Source organism: Arvicanthis niloticus, chromosome 22 (assembly GCF_011762505.2).
Source record: "Arvicanthis niloticus isolate mArvNil1 chromosome 22, mArvNil1.pat.X, whole genome shotgun sequence".
In the NCBI taxonomy this organism is placed as follows: domain Eukaryota; kingdom Metazoa; phylum Chordata; class Mammalia; order Rodentia; family Muridae; genus Arvicanthis; species Arvicanthis niloticus.
The window spans coordinates 23801955-23819911 of NC_133429.1; the positions used below are offsets into that span (position 1 = coordinate 23801955).

General features: G+C 38.3%; 1 protein-coding gene across 4 annotated transcripts in view; it reads left to right on the plus strand.

Moving 5' to 3' along the window:
- The window catches only part of C22H12orf50 (chromosome 22 C12orf50 homolog), a 34917-nt gene that overhangs the window by 6870 nt on the left and 10090 nt on the right, over positions 1 to 17957 (plus strand). For all 4 annotated transcript variants that reach the window (XM_076920096.1, XM_076920094.1, XM_076920095.1 and 1 more), the window contains exons 2-7: positions 688 to 807; positions 1118 to 1238; positions 8317 to 8475; positions 9766 to 9843; positions 9924 to 10037; positions 12109 to 12219. In XM_076920096.1, coding sequence (XP_076776211.1) covers positions 796 to 807; positions 1118 to 1238; positions 8317 to 8475; positions 9766 to 9843; positions 9924 to 10037; positions 12109 to 12219 — 595 coding nt within the window. In that variant the 5' untranslated portion in view covers positions 688 to 795. The remainder of the gene's footprint in view (positions 1 to 687; positions 808 to 1117; positions 1239 to 8316; positions 8476 to 9765; positions 9844 to 9923; positions 10038 to 12108; positions 12220 to 17957) is intronic.

Here is a 17957-nt window from a genome sequence, read left to right on the forward strand (position 1 = left end):
CTCCCATCTACAAGACAGTGGTCTACAGTTCTTCCAACTGTGGATTTATACACAAAAGAATGTATAATTCAAAAATCAAGTAATAGCAGACCACTGACACAATCCACATGTACTTTGGTTGGTACATATAAATAAACACACTGTGTAAATATACTTAGTCGACTGGTTCTCTTCATATGTCAAGAACATAAGACATGTATTTATGTGTGATATAATTACTTCAAATTCCACAGTATCACACAAATGAGGTTCTAATTCCTCAGTATTAACACAGCTTGCAGCATCTCTACAGAATGTGCTTCTTAGTGGTTGGAAGAGAATGTCTGCACATGCAGAACTTGGCTAGTACTTCTTAGATAGTTGCCAAAATTTCCCCAGAAAGAAAAATAAACTTTCCCTGTTATTGTATCAGGGTAGTGTCTATTCTTACATCTTTGCTCTTAATGAATTCTGTGGGCTAACTGGATGGGAAGGGCAACATTTTGAGAGTAACTTGTGTACCTTTCCTTAGCACTTTCTCACTAAGGAGAGACAAAATTGCTACAATTTAGTCTTCACAGATGCGTATTGACAGTGTATGTTTTCACGATTCCAATTTTATGGACTCCTTATTCCTTAATTGGGTAGCATTTTGTTATTAAGCACTAACATTAATATATTGTGTCTTGTGCACTGTTTGTTTCTTAGGGTTCCCAGTGCCGATTCCGACACTGTGAAGAAGCCCTTGGCAGTGACACTGTGTGCTCATTATGGAGAGAGAGAAAATGTTTAGACCCACTTTGCAGATTTAGACACATGGAAATGCAGGTAAAATGACTGATCATTTTCTTTAAAGCAACCTTCCTTCCTCCATCGTTGAATTAAACCTTTACAGCAAAATAGAGAAATTGTTTTAGTCGTTCTTCCTCCTTCAAAAATTTTAAGTGTTTTTCACTTTGCTCAACCTAAATGTGTAGGAAACAAAGACTGTTTTTTTTTTAAATAGCAAATCTTCGAAGTGGCAAAATGTAGGAAACACAACCATCTTAAGTCAGTGATTAAAGCTGCTCTTGTCACATTGCCTCAGCATGCATTTATTGAATACCTAAATGTATTTCTCTCCACTTCCTTTTCTTAGCAAAACTGCAGCATCTCATGCTTCTGGGAAACCCAACCTCTGGGTTGTGTGAAGATCAGTTGTATCTTTTACCACAGCAAACCCCGAAATATCAATGGATTATTTTTGCCACCAAGTAGCAGTGAGTATATGGGTAATAACTAGATAAATACATTATTATAGTGTGGTCACGGAGGTGACACATTTGCATGCAAGAAGGTGAGAAGTGCAGAATTCTCTCACAGGTGCTGAGAGCAAAGACATGCTCTGGGGTAAGTGTATCAGTTCTAGCAGAGCAGCTATCCGCTGTGATACCAAAATGCTACTCCATAGTAAGAATAGATTCTTCACATAACACAAAAGACCTCATATTTATTGGAGCTGTGTTGGAGAAATTGGTCTCTTCGAGGTTTTTCTGATGCTGTAGTAACCTGATTTTGTTATGCTCACCATATTTCTCTGGTGGAATAGTCCTAGATATTAACAGAATATGATATTAGTCCTTTGGAAATTGAAAGATTAGTTTCATATAACCTCAGTAGGTGGATTGCTAAAACTTATGCCCTTTTATTACATACTTTGGGAAATGTTTGACCTCATAACACACATTGCACATGCAATACTTTTATTATTTTTCTCTTCTTCACTAGACTATAAACATCTGGAGATGGAAAATGATTTTCTTACCATTGCTCTGCAATGCCTGGTGCAAAAATAAAAAGGTAGATAGATAGATAGATAGATAGATAGATAGATAGATAGATAGATAGATAGATAGACAGACAGATAGACAGATAGACAGATAGACAGATAGACAGATAGATAGATAGACAGACAGATGAATGTGTGGTAGATTGGTTGCTTAGACATACAAATTAAAAGTTAAACTAAGAAACAATTTACTGGAAGTCCTGAAGCTTTGTAATTAGTTAGCTTGGCCCTTTTAGTTTATAAATAGTATGACTCTCATACAATGGAAAACATTCTCAGTACATTATTTTTATCTGGTTGTTAAGTTCCGGTGATTTCATTAGCTCTTTTAAGACTAGCAGGAAATAAAACTCCTTTTTTTCAGAGCAGAGATGGATAGGGTGGCTGTGTGAATGATAATCACTGGTTACCCCACTGATAAAATAAGCTCTGGACTAAGTGCTGTAGTGTTGTTGGACAGATTCTTATGTGTTGTAAATAGAACTGGCCTTTCTGAACATCTCAACTCTTTCAACAGGAGTTATGGCTCAGCCTGACTCTTGGAGTAAGCCTCCCTTCAAGAGGGTCACATCTATATTCTACGCACTGGGTCTGACCCCTTTTCCTAAGCATTTTATAGCTTATGATGAGATACTAAAGGAATGTGTAGATTGATGATGCCCAGTGTCCTTAAATCTTCCTGGACCTTTGAAAGAGAGGGAGAGAGTTCCTCATGCTTACATCACTATCCATCCAGCACAGGGTCAATACATTCACTTGCATGTTTTATATTTGGAATAGAGATAATCTCATTCTGGCTTTTCTTTTAAAGTCAATCAGCATGAGAGCCTCTAAAGTGGTCCTTGCCTGTCCTTCCTTGGTTTTCCCGTATTCTTCTCCTTGGTCGACACAGTTCCATCATCTCTGAATTGTCCTCTCATCTTCATACTTTTATGTAAGAAGTTCTTCCTTTTGAGAACTCTAGCTCTCCTGTAGAACTCCTCACTGTTGGTGGTCCCCACCACACTCTCTCTCCTCTAAGTCTCAAAAACCACCAGCTCTGGTGCGAGGTGAGGGATTTTTCTTGGTTCTTGCTGCCAATTTCAGACTGCTTCTGACACTTCTCTCCAACACTATCCACGATGAATCTGGTGTTTATCATTTGTATGGTTTTGTTCCTTGGTGTCATGTCATTGTCTTTTGCTTTTGCTTATGTTCTTTTATATCCTCTTAATGTTTTCAGCAACATCCAACTTCTAGCTCATAGTCACCACATTAGGACCACTTAATTAATTCTTGGTAATTTCAGTATGAAAATATGTGCTCTATCATTACCCTAGCCCCTCTATGTTTCAACTCCTCAATCATCCCTGTAATATCCTCTTCACGAGTCTACCTGGCAACCAATGCTTTTCAGACACTTCCTAATCTGTTAGCATTCACTAACTGTAGTACATTATTCTTCCAGCCATAATATTGGTACGTGACTCCCCACCTCTTTTGTGTCTGAATACATCAAACTGTACATGGCTGTAGTACACAAATGACCATGCTGATGGGGTTTGAGTTTCTAACCACAGACCTCAATGGGTCCATGCTCTAGGATAGGGCCCCATGTACATCTCTATTCTTCTGGTATATGTTTTTCTTCTGTCTTCAATTTCATCCATATTCCAACATCTGCTCCTACTAGATGATGACTGTAATATCTTATAGAATGAGTAGAGAAATTCTATATATTTTCATCTACCTAACTAGCATCTGTATTTGTCTCCTCTTTACATTTCCAAGAATAAACTATCATTCTCTATCTAGTCTACCTTTCCACTTGGTAACTAAATGAACACTAACTCAGTAATTCTTCTTGTGATGTCTACGCCATCAATTTTAATCTTGCCAAGTCATTCCTTCACTGGAAAAAATATACATTCATCTTCTTAGTTACTAAATAGTGTTTTATTCTCAGTCTATTCTCTCACAAGTAGCCAGTTTGTGTTGTTTTCTTCCCACTGCAGTAGCTTTTAAAGTATGTGATTATACTCTCCCATCCTCTCTCTCCTCTCCTTTTTTTCTTCCTTCCCTCTCTCCCTCCCTCCTCTCTCCCTCTCTTCCTCCCTTCCTTCTTCTTCCTTTTTCTGATAACCAGGCTTCTTAGGCCCTTCTACTCACTATGTGCAGACTGTTTAATGCACAAGTCAAATCTAAGTCTTTGTGTAATTTCAGCCTTAGAAGAAGTGGACACATGTGGCACCCCTTCCTCCCTTCACATCATCCCTTAGCAGCTTGCAGCACTCAACACTGTCTTTATTCTTTATCTGCTGTGACTTGCCCTTGCCAGTTACTCCCCGTGAGTAGTATTCAAGGAGTCGGTCATTGACTCTCCATTTTTCTATCCCATGTCTCATAATATCATACAGTTTATTTTTTATTGTTTATTATTGCATGTTAATTATACACAACAATGGGTTTGTCTATACTGTCACTCCGGTACATAATAATTCTTAATCATTGTCACCCTTCTTTATTATCTTTTCCCTCTCTCCACTTTTGTCCCCATTACTTTTTCTTATTTATTTATTTATTTATTTATTTATTTATTTATTTATTTCTGTGCAAGCCTTTGTGAGTGTAAATCCATGTGTGTGTTAGAATGCACCTACCTGTGTGCAAGTAGAGGCCAGAAGAAGATGTCAGATCCTACAGAGCTAGAGTTCCAAGCCATCCCAGGACTCCAGCTTGACATATTGGTGCTAGGATCTGAACTCTCATCCTCACAGTTGTGCAGGACATGGTATTAATCACTGAGCTGTCTCTCCAGTCTCAAGCTGTGGCTTCAGTGATTCATGCATCGTTGTCTCTGAAGTTTATATAACCACTCCAGATCTAGACTTCTTCCTTTCCGCTGCTATTAGATATCTAGATTCAATTTCTTTTTTATCTCTTGACTTTTCTGACAAACCAACATTTCACGCTTAACATGCTTATTGCTGACATTATGATTTTAATCTATACTTTCTCAAACTGCTCAGCCCATAGCTGCTCTCATCAGGATGGTCAGCCCATCCTTGTTCGTTGCTCAGTATATCTAAATCTCTCTCTGGATGTTGTCTCATTATCCCAGATCTAATCCATGCAGAAACATAATTCTAACATCCAGATAGATCAGATTCAGACTTCCTCATCATCTGTGCAGGATTCCCATGGGCCAAGCCCCTATTATTGTCTCATAACTATATTGTCACAGCAGCCCCTGATTTCATTGCTTTATCTCTATTCATGTCTATTCAAAGCTCAGCACCTACAGTTCTAGATCAAGAAAATTTTACTCCTCTACTCTGAATTCTCCAGTATCTTTTCAACTCATTCAGAGAGGTCAGCATCCTACAGGAGTTTGAATTCAGGAAGTTATTTGATCATGCACCCGTTTAGTTCCCTGGCACCCAAGTACTTCGCATCCTGCCTCAACTGTATGTTTCCCTACTTGTCTTGCCTAGAGCAGCTAAGTATAGTCCTGCTTCCAGGGTTTTTCATAAAGTGCCCTTTCCTCAACATCTTTATGACAAACTATGCTATTTCTCCAAATCAAATATTGCCTTTAATTAGTGCCATAATTAAAATGTCGTCACCTCCTCCATATACGCCTCCAATCTTCCTTGTTCTCTATTTCCTGTTTGCTACACCCCATGACTTTCTCAGATGCAGTAGAACTTGTTTGCTATGTGCACTATTTATTTTCTAATGCTTACTGATAAAGTAAAAGCTCCAGGACGCTGAGAATCTAGTTTATAAACTTACCAATGCCATAATATTACCTCTCAACAATTCTACCCTGGGAAATCTTGGATATAATCATGTTAAGCTGAAAACTCCTTCATGTAATGTTTTCCTTGGCTGTGACCCAGTTCTATACTCGAGAAAGAGAATTAAATGTCTAGGTAATATGTAAACTGTTGTTTTAGTCTGTTTGGTGTTACAAAGTACCAGAGGCTGCTTAGAATATAAAGAAAAGAGGTTGATCTGCCTTATAAATCTAGTGGACCCATGTCTAAACAACACAGTACAGATGTCCTGTGAAGGTCTCTCAGCTACATCGAAATATAGCAGAGAAGCACAAGGAAATGTACAGGTGCAAATAGCACAAGGGAAGATGCCAGCCTCATGTTTAAAACAATCCACTCATGGGAACTCAATGAATCTCAGAAAACCTGACCCTTGTGCAAGAGAGAGCATTAATCTATTCACAAGAATGGCAGTTTCATGATGTTATTCCCTCTCATTGTCCTCCTCTCTTAAAAGTTCCACCACCTCATGCCATCACACCTGAGGCCAAGATTTAAGCATACCAACCTTTATTTACCAAGCATACCAACTATCAAAGGCTTTTAAAAATATATCTATTGCCCTTAATCCTCGTAAGACTTGAAGACTCAGGAAAGGGGGAGGTTTGGTGGGGGCAGAAGCATTCTCTCGAAGGCAAGGAGGAGGAGGAACAAGAAGAACTATGGGAGAGAGACTGGGAGGGGACAACAACTGGAATATAAATAAATAAAATAATTTTAAAAATATTGAGCTAATATATTACCTAGTCATTTTAGAAATATTGAATACTCTAGAAGATATAAGTTGATCCCTGGCAGGCTTGATAATTGCTATAATATTTGTAGCAAAGTCTACCAAGTGCTATGTCTATCAGAACTAGAATCTTAAATCTTTTTACCTTAGATCATTAGACTGTCATATGTACCTTTATGAAAAAAATACCTACCTTTGTTTGATTAAGTACATATAACTACTTAGACATTCAAGATGGATATATTATAAATTATGAAGAGACACAGCTAATAATGTATAAGTTAACACAAAGCACATGTAGCCTATACACAATGATGTCCTTTGGGCCAAGACAAGATAAGGCTTAGATATTTAAAAAGACGAGCAGAGAAAAATATTTTGAGCTTTCATTTGCTGAATTGAGACCTACTAGACTGCCGATTAAAAGAAGGTAAGGTAGAGCTACAGAATGTTATCTATATCACCAGCTGTACTCTTCCATGATGAGGTGTCACTCCCCATCAGCTGATCTGCCATTGTAGATCATATCTATGCTCTGAGTGAATTTACCAAGTATGAGTTGATTGTGGTTCTTTTCAGGTTGGTGTGGAGTTTACATCACATACCCATAGTCAATGAAATTTAACATTCAGTCCTCAAAGGCTGACCGGAGCCAACTGCACTCCACCACTGGCTTTAGGAAAAGAATCGCAATTTGACTGGATTTAAGTGAATGCTGGAAATCTGGGGCTTTCATAGCAGAAGAGATTAAGGACAGAGCTGATCTCAGATGCCGGTTTTCCTTACCCTGTTCTTGGCTCGGAGGTGTCTTTTCATAAGCTATTGTTGGTCCAGAAGCGCCAGATATAGACTTCGGAAGTAAAATTAACAAAAGATGAAGATCACGGGCTACATCTTAGACTGGGTTAAAATTCTCAGCCTGCCACACACATTTGACGACGTGATGTTGGGCAACTCGCTGTGGCACAGTTGTCTCATCTGTCTGATACAGCAACAGTATCTGTGCCATGTTGCTGTTTCCAAAATGTGTCAGCTTCACGTCCATTACTCAATATTACCACCATCATCATTACCATTGTAAATTAACGGAGATGGTTAAGATAAGTTGTATAATGGGAAAAGCCTGTTGGAAATAAATACTATAAAAAGCCTGTTTTACTGTGCATGCAGTATTAAGGGCAGTTCTACAGATGGCTCAGAAGGAGTGGCTATCCTTAACCACACTTGCCTCTTTCAACACTGTAACCCTGACCAGTAATGTGGTTTCTCAAAATGCTGCCTCCTGTCGTTAGTCCCTCTTTCTCTATCATATTCATCAGCCAATACTATGAGCTCCTCTCAGATTGTCTCCCCATCTCTCGTATTTCTACTCACGTTTTTAAAACTTTATTTATTTTTATTTTATTTATTATTATTCTATTATTTTTTTAAGGAGTATACTGTAGCTGATGGTTGTGAGCTGCCATGTGGTTGCTGGAATTTGAACTCAGGACCTCTGGAAGAACAGTCAACATTCTTAGTCACTGAGCCATCATCTCTCCAGCCCATTTCTACTCATTTTTAAAATAACTTATCAAGACCAGTTTCTACTGTCCATGTACTCATGTGTGTGTGGCCATCCACTAGAGTGTGATCAACATACCAAGGCCCATACTAATAAAGAAAAATCATCCTTCCTTTTAGAAATCATTAACCATCAATAGTTCCGCAGTTAGCAAGGTTCCTAGGGAATCCTTATCCTCTCTATACTGGAATCCTGACTGACTTGATTTTGAACAGGTCTTATTCAGGCAACCACAAGTACTGTGAGTTTATGAGTTCTATCACATCCAGAAGACATGGGACCATTTCTATTTTTTAGAAAACAAACAATGAAAAAAAATAACAAAGAATGCGTGGTCACTGAATGAATTAGTAATAATGGTTGAACAGACTAAAGTGTTGTGTTTTCTCTGTAGATACCACCTTACAGAAAGAAAGTCAGAAAGGAAGCCCACCCCCAACCCAGAATCAGGAACCTCTGAAACCCATGGAGAACGTATCAAGACCTATTCATCACCCATTAGTTTTAAAAACTAACTTTGAAGAAGAGGAGGAGGAGGAAGAGGAACCAAATGGTGAGTACCCCCTTTCTCGGATTGCAGTACACATGTGAAAACCCTCAGTATTTTCTACGTACTCCTGAAGTATTGGAGGTTTCACATGCAATATATTTAGACCATGTTCTGTTGAGAGATCTATATATTGGCCTGAGAGATTTTATTGTATTGTGATCAGGAGACATATCTCACATTTACATTTGTACCTGTACTTACAGAGACACAAACTGTCTCATAAGCGACAACTGCTCTGACACTGACATATGTACATTTATTTCTCATAACATTTATTCCTCCAATTTTTTCCCATTTTAATTGGTCCCAGTTTCCTGTTTCTCTCTCCAAACCCCCTATCCCATCCCCCTGCCTCTATCAGGGGTGCTCCCCCATTCACCCACCCAATCCTGCTTCACTGCCCCAGCATTCCCCTGTGCTGGACCACTGAGCTTTCACAAGACCAAGGGCCTCCTCTCCCATTGATGCCTGACAAGGCCATCCTCTCCTTCATATGCAACCGGAGCCTTGAGTTCCTCCATGTATACTCTGGTTGGTGGTTTAGTCCCTGGGAGCTCTGGAGGTTCTGGTTGGTTGATATTGTTGTTCTTCCTATGGGGTTGCAAACCCCTTCATCTCCTTCAGTCCTTCCCCCAACTCCTCCATTGGGGGGGTCCCCATGCTCAATCCTACGGTTGGCTGAGAGCATCCACATCTGTATTGGTCAGGCTATGGCAGCATTTTAATGATCCAGAGAGTAGCTTGAAATTTATAAAGCCTTGCCATCTACTTCATCCCTGGTATTACTTAGAGAAGTATGGACTAGATTAGGATCCACGTGTGCTGTGTTGTGGTCCTTCCTTTCCCATGTCATCACAGCACAGATAAACTTCAGATAAACATCTGCAAAAACAAATTTACTTTGTGTCTGTCCCGGAATGCATCTTTCTGTGCCTACTCAGTGCCACAACTTCTGTGCTTAGGAATGCACAGAAATCTTCACTGTTCTTTTTGCCAGGCATATACATCTACTCTCTCCCACCAACATGTTCCACCACACCGCATCTCCGTGCATCTGTGCTTTCAGCTTCTCATTTCTGGATCTAGAGCATAAAACACACCATTTCTCTTCAGTGATTCTTTCAAATACTAAATAAGGGGGCGTTTTGAAAAAAGAGTTTGTACTTTTTATTTCAAACATTAAAGAACAATCTACACACAAAAACAATATTGGGGGATTTTTCTTTCTGGTTTATAAATTTTCAGATTATTTGGATTTGGGTCAATTTAATTAAAAAAAAATATATCCTATAGATGCTTCTAGTTTGTGGACAAAGACCCCTGAAGAAATTGAAGAGAAAAGAGCAATAAAAGAGATGTGTTATAAATCTGGTAAGAAATCACACTTTTGTGGAATTTCCATTGATTGATATGATCCACGTGCTAACCGTTTTTTTCTCATGGGAGTTTAGGTGAATACTATAGATTCCATGCTCCTCCAGACATCCCAGCATCAAAAAGCATAGCTCCTACAGTGGAGAAAGAGTTAGAAAAACCTTTGGAAAATGGCAGTGAATTACAAGAAGGTAAGAAATGAGCTGGCAATATTCAAAGTGACATGCAAGAGACACTTAATGAATAGATGCTGAATTATTCAGTGCAGTGTACACTAGAGCAGGATAAAATGATAAATAATACATCCAGTTTGTGAGTGAGAAAGATGCTTTCTACTGCATGACCCAAATCTCTTACGAAAGGATGCTATTAATGTAATGATATTTTCCCGGAGGAACCCCGCCAAATGAACAGACTTCACAAACGCAGGTAGCTTTCACACTCCACACAGGAACGCTGTAAATAATTTTCCTTTCTGCCTCACCAATAAATCTTTCAGAGCAACAGAACTCGATGTTTTATTTTGAATGGAAAGGAGAACCCAGATCAGGGTGGACAAAAGCGAGGTGACAAAATAACGTTAATGGCAGAATGCCAGTCTGTCTGTTGAATGAACATTTTTTGTGTGCCAGGCAATGGCCATTTTGATGTATAAGTACCAGACTCCTTCTTTGATGATGCATTTCTTTTAAGCACATCTTAGTGCTTCTGCTCAGCATCTTGTTCTTAAAAGCAAGGCAAAGAGCATTTGTATTATGTATGGAAAAGCAAGAGCTTGAAAAGAGAACACAGGTGCTATAAGTTTATGTATGTTTTCTGTCTTTAGAGTGAGCTTAAGTGTACATAGTATAGCAGTAGAAGACTGTTCCCTGCTTCTCTGGAGGTCAGGAAGGAGGGCAGGCTCACAGAGAGAAGGGACAACAGAAAAAAGAGATGAAAAGGCTGAGGTTGGTCAGTTGGATACAGAACAGAGCATCTGTACATCCCTCCCTCCCTATGTAGCAAGCTGTTTAAGTGCCTGGCAGAAGGTGGCAGTAATAGACCATCAGAAGGTGGAGCTGGCTGGGGCTTGTACTAACCAGACTTGAGAAACCTTAAAACAATCAAACAAAAACAAAAGACACACCTGCCAGTCAAAATTACAAATGTAAGATTATAAGACAGATAACATGTGTATTTGAATAATGTAAATATTGCCTTGAATTGCTTTCAAAAGTTAACTCTTGTATTTTCTGTTCACTTAGAACAGTGGTTCTCAACCATTCTAATCCTCAGACCCTTTAATACAGTTTCTCACATTATGGTAACCATAAAGTTTACTTCATTACTAATCTTGTTTCTGTTAGTAATTTTAATGTAAAGATCTGTTTCCTGACCATCTTAGACAAGCCCTGTAATAGGGTCATTCCATGCCAAAGAAGTCTCAACATATAGGTTGAGAATCCCTGACTTAAATTGACAGGAAATGTTACTATTTTACTACATCTGGGTTTTAAATTACTATTAGAGCAATCAGGAACACCTCCACTATGATTTTCTGAAGTACTGAAAGTAAGTTGAACATATGGTGTTCTTCATTCTTACAAAACTATAGCAAAAAAAAATCAAAGTCAAGAAATTTCCTTTAATACATTGTTATTGTTTCTGGGTCCCCTCCAAAAATTTCTCCAGCAATGATATTGGTATCTATGAAGTGAATTTATTCCTTCTTGGTAAATTGTCCTAGTTAGGAGTTCATGCTGCATTAGGCAGCCATTTTTGTTTGTTTTTTTTTTTTTGTTTGTATTTTGCATTTTTAAGTCAACAGTTTATTTTCAAAGTAGATTATCTGGAATATACAATGAAAAACCATGAGAATAATTTAATAAGTATCATTTGAGAATAACTTAATTATTAAGAATCCTCAGAGTTTTTTAAGCTGTAATACTGTTTGCTAAATTAATCATGAAGAGATAGACACTAAATATTTCAAATTCATTACAGTAAAACACCAAATACACTAAACATATTATGAACATGGAATAGTGTAAGACTGTTAAAACTAAAATTGCCATTTACTTACCAATCCAGATAGGAGAAAAAAAGTCTACATTTTTGTTATTCACAAAATTAGCTTGAAATCAATGTGCTTCTGTATCATTCACCAGCTCATAGTGTATATTATTAATTTTTTAAGTTTCTTAACTGCCACTATGAATTACAATATTATTTGTAATGGACTGGTTACTGGAGTGACTTTTTTTTACTTCTTCCCTTTTCTAGGAGATGGTCTTACAGTTCCAACAAAGTTTAGCCTATTTGAAAGGGCAGGAGAGGCAAAAACATCATTGGATAGGAAACCAAGGACTGACATTGCTCCTTTTGAAAATGGAGGTGAGATGGTTGGCTCCAAATAGACCATTTCCAGAACTAAGGGTTTGTCCTTAATTTGTTCTGTTTCCTGTGTGATGCAAGAATTTGGAGATATGTCATAAGATACTCTGAAAGGCTGGTATCTCTACCAAATACCTTGGGAAAATTTACACTTGATGTATAGGGCATTCCAGCTTCTCTACCATTATGAGGCATTTGGCCAGAATGTGTGCGTGCTTAACTCCAGGATACACCTAATTCAGATATTAAGCACATGTGATAATATACTAACTCAGAGCCAAGTGCAGGGGAAGTGGCTAATAAACCCTTGGAGAGAGTCGAGGTGGTGATATCGGAATATATGTACCGTGTACACCAAGACACACATTCTCATTGTTTATCATAGCTTAAATATTTTAAGACTACTGCCCATTAGCATATGGGAAAATCCATCCTCTGATAGAAATTTTAAGCTCTTGAGAAAATGTGGACACCTTTTCCAGATGTGGGAAAAATAACAACATAAAAACAAGACAGAGAGGAAAAGTGCATGTAAAAGAAAACCACGTGTCATCAAGGCTGGAGCAAGATGGTGATGCTCTCCACAGGCCTGATGTTCAGCCACTGTCTTCTGTCTACCTCTCCTCCTTGTGCTACACTGACACATTCTTCTTCACTTTTATGCTACAGACCTAATGAGAGCCAGAGTGCAAAGCTGGCAATCTACTTCTTCTGACCAGCCCTAATTTTCCACTTTGGCAAAATGTTACTAAACCATATGCCATTTTGGAGGTGGGTGGGAGCAGATAATTTTCAGTCATTGATAAGCTAACTCTTTCCTGTAAAGCATGGTCTTCCTTCATATGTATTTCTTGCTTTGCTGAGACATAGGAAATGTGAGAATGTCTTTGCACTTTCATCATAATACCGCGAGTAATGCATTGCTTAGCAGGAATGCTGAAGGATGTTAAGTCTCTCATTCATCTGGGAGACTGGGCTCCTGAAACAGTGAGTCTTAATGATTCTCCAGATACCATAGGATTGAATTAGAAACATCCCCCTGGGTCTTTGTATATGAGAGTAACACGCTTTAAATTGATAATTCAATTCTTTGAACAGTGGATAGAACATCTTGAGAGGAAGATGGTAAATATTATAATTATAGCTAGTGACTCCAGATTCAATTTAAACCTGTAAGGTATTGTTTTTAGTTTATACTATTTATTGTTTTCTTGAGCTTTGAATTTAATGAAGTATGCTACTCTGAGATAGATAGCTTGGGGGAAATTCCATATGCATACTTATCTATGTTTCCATATGTTCACTCTTTGGCTACCTTGATGCCCTCTTTGTCAGGTTGTACTGTTATATCTCAATATTACTTAAAATTAGCTTCTTATCATCAGTCACTGAGGGAGGAGGGTTCGTTCCAGTTAAAGCAATAGTCCCCACTATTTGGTAACTGCCACCCGTTGAGTTTTACATTTTTGATTGTTATTTAAGTGGAAATGTAGAGTTTAGACTCCTTTAGTTTTAGTATTTCAGTTCAGTATCTGAGTTGTTTGAGACATAGTCACATTGTTGATTGTTGCAGTAGCTCTTTGACATTGCTGTGTAAATCTCATACATACACATTCATAGGTAAATAAGAAGGTAGAGCACATAGGCATTTACCAGTGCCTATTTAAAACATAGTCTATATACGTATTCATTTCTTTCTGAATACAGAGAAAGAGAGAGGAGAGAGGATGGGAAAGAGGGCAGGGGGAAAGAGAATGAGAAAGAGATAAACGAGAGTATTCCCATGAGCAAATATTAAACTGCTTACTTTTTAGAGAGGAAACAGAGTTCAGAGCATTTAGTGACTCTGCTGACTCTGTGCCACAAGGCAGGAACCAGTGCTAGGATTCAGAGCCCTCACAGCTTCCCTTGCGTTATAGTGATGACATGATGCTGTGTTGTCCTCCTGAAAGTCCTGTCCTGTGATCATCTCGGAATGATGAAAACACAAATGAGAAGGCTAAGCCTATCATCACCTTGTTGGATCTCCTTGAGGAACACATGTAGTTGAGAATTCAAATTCCTTTCCACTCTGCGTGGTGTTTGTGAAAAGTACCAGAGAGCGTTGGCCTCATTTCCAGCTTGTGGCCATCTGGAACCCCCACTCCCTGTGCCCATTTCTTTTTTTTTTCTTTTTAAAATTTTTATTGATGATTTTTGTGAATTTCACATTTTGTACTCCAATCCTATTCATCTCATTCCTCCATATATGCTCATTACAACCATATATATATGTATGCATACACACAGACACACATACACACACATATATACACATATACACATATACACATACACATATACAAACATACACACATACATACACACATACACACATACATACACACATACACACATACACACATACACATATACATATACACATATACACATACACATATACAAACATACACACATACATACACACATACACATACACACATACACACATACACATATACATATACACATATACACATATACATGTATACATACACACACACACACACACACACACACACACACACACACACACACACACATATATATATATATATATATATATATATATATATATATATATATATATATATTCTTGCCATGGAAGCTACAGTGTATTATGGCATGCCACACAGTGGTCTTTTGCTCATTCAACTTTACTTACAACTGTTAAGTGCAATGAGTCATTGGTCTGTTTTCAGGCCTCTGGCTTCTGCTACACTTTCCATACTGGATCCTCACTGGGATTTCTCTTGGATATCTTGTTGTTGCCCTGTGTCATGAAGATCCAGCACAGCTTTGGTTCTGTGAGATTGGTCCTTTTATGTGCTCTTATAGTTCATAGATGGGATAGATGTTGGAGCAGGCCAGCTCCAAGCCATGGGTCTGGGCCTGGGTGGTAGCTGAGTTAGACAACCCACCAGCTCTCTGGCACATACACCACCAGGCAAAGCTTTCCCACTTCACTCAGGTAAAAAGCAAGGTCAGTTCTCCTGTCTGCAGTGAGGACCAGCTCTCCTGTGCTCACACCATCCTGGCTAGCTCTCCTGCACACATGTCACCATGGCAAGCTGTTGGCTAGCTTGTGATACCTCATTGTCCTAACCTTTGTTATTTCCTGATTATTAATGACATTGAACACATTTCCATGAACTTAGCAGGCTAACTTAACTTCTCTTTTGCCAAGTTCTGTTTTCTCTCAGTATCCTTAAAATTAGCTTTTTATTATTAGTTACTGTAGATACAACTGGATCCTTCCTGTTGACCTGATGTTTTGCTTATTAACCCACCCTTTTCATATAAGATTCTACCTCCTCATTGATCTTTTAAAGAATTTTCTACCTAAAGTCTTGATCATGTTTTTTCTTTCCTTTCCTTTTTTTTTGTAATTGTCATGTTATTTTTTTCTATTTTCATAATTCATAATACTTAGACCTTTTTCACTTTCCTGTGGTTTTGATGAACTTTTGTGTTTCTTAGCCTATCTTCTCAGTTTTAATTAGGTGCTGGACATTTCAAGTAAAATAGTATGTAATGTTTGGCTGAGGCTTCTTTTCCCATAGAGAAATTTCTCTGCACAGCAAGTGGTACAGTACTGGACCACTTCGGCTATATTTGGTGTGGTATTGAGGCCTTATTAAAAGGGTCTTGATAGGTGATATATTGTTTGTCCTTTCTTTCATGTTATAGTGTATTTTAAAGAGAAAGCTGTTGCTTCTAAAGTCTAATCTTTCTGGCTTTAACTGAAAGCTTACTTGGGCTAGCCATTAAGATTACTCTATCCTGGGAAGGCTAACATTACAGATTTTGTCTCCCAAACAGTACACAACTGCTGAGATCTCTGACTGGTGCTTGCAACTCTCAAGTTATTTTTATGATGATACATTTTATTGTTTGAGGGTTTTATATATGCAAATAATGTCTTTTGATCACGTATACCCCCATTTTGCTCTTTTCCAGTGTGTGTGTGTATGTGTGTGTGTGTGTGTGTGTGTGTGTATAAACCCATGGAGATTAATACAGAGACTCATGAATCATTGACATGGGAAAAAAAAGAGGTGGTAGAGTGCTCAACTCACTGTGTCATCTGCATGTCACATCTACTGTGTCACATGCCTTCAACCCAAGGCTCAGTGATGACCATGAAACGTCAGGTAAAAAGACTGAGAAAGGCAGAGATAGTGAATGTCTGTGGCAAAACAGTGTTTGCCTGACACAACAGCACTATAATGCACACACAAACACTCACATACAAACACACACACACACACACACACACACACACACACACACACACACACAGAAGCTGTGACTGCATTCCCAAAAACCTTCACAGGATCAGGCCAGCCAAAATCTCAGCACAGATGGATCATAAAGCAGAAATTAGAATTCTTTCTGCAACTTTTATTATTTGTTTTACATAACTGAGGAGGCTAGAAGAGGGAGCCAACTGTGAATAGACAACAATAAAGACAAATATTGTTTTTACATTTTGGTTCAAAACATAAATTTTATATAAGATTTTTTTTCAAGTGGAGCAAAACTTCATATGAAATAATTTGTGAAAGTATATATATATATATATGTTGGTTTTTCGAGACAGGGTTTCTCTGTGTAGCCCTGGCTATCCTGGAACTCACTCTGTAAACCAGGCTGGCCTCGAACTCAGAAATCCGCCTGCCTCTGCCTCCCAAGTGCTGGGATTAAAGGCGTGCACCACCACCGCCCGGCGAAAGTAATATTTTTTTTAACCCATTATATTTCAAAATTATCCAGCAATGTGTTTTACTGCTAAACTGTAGTAAACATGCCCTAAATTAGTAGTCAATGTTGGGACTAGAGGGAGATAATCAAATTTTATAAGTCATTTAAAATACTCAAAAGAGGTTCTGACACACAGAAAAATACTCCATGTGTGTCAGCTGATATTATACCACTATTACTGTATTTAAAATTTTGATTTGACTAGTTTTTATTTAAAGGTTTTTGAAAATTCCATGTGAAATATTCATATTCCCTCCTTCCTCTACCCTTCCAACTGTGTCCTCTCACCCCTCAAATTCATGACTTATTTTTTTAGTATTGTTTTACACTCACATGCATGCACGTATATACGTATGTATGTATGTATGTATGTATGTATGTATACGTACAACTTGCAGAGTTTGTTTTCTGTTGTTCTCCTGTATATGAGTCTAGGACCGACCTCTTGGGATTAGATAACCTCTCAGGGCGCTCATCTCAGGTAGTCATTTATTACCTATATCTTTTCATTGAGTGGTGGAACCTTGTGAGACTTCCCCCATGTATATTGTTATGGCATCTGGTATTGTGCAGGTCTTGTTTAGGTGACCATGTTGTTCATATTTCCTGACTGCAGTTTTACTATCACATATAGAAAATGTTGCCTGCAAATGTGCTGGTCCTCTGACTTCTTATATCCCTTGCCCATGATGTCTCCCGAGCCTTAGGTGTAGGGAGTATGCCAGGGATGTATCTGGTCCTGGGCACCCTACCCTCCATAAGTCTCCGTGTTTTGACCAGTATGGCTTTCTGTAATGGTCACCACTTGCTGTAAAGAGAAGCTTCTTGGATGAGGGGCAAGAGTATACTTATTTGTGTGAAATGATATGTCTTTAGGATGCAGTTGGGAACTATGCTGATTTAGGAAGGTAGAATAAGTTGGTTTCATAACTCTA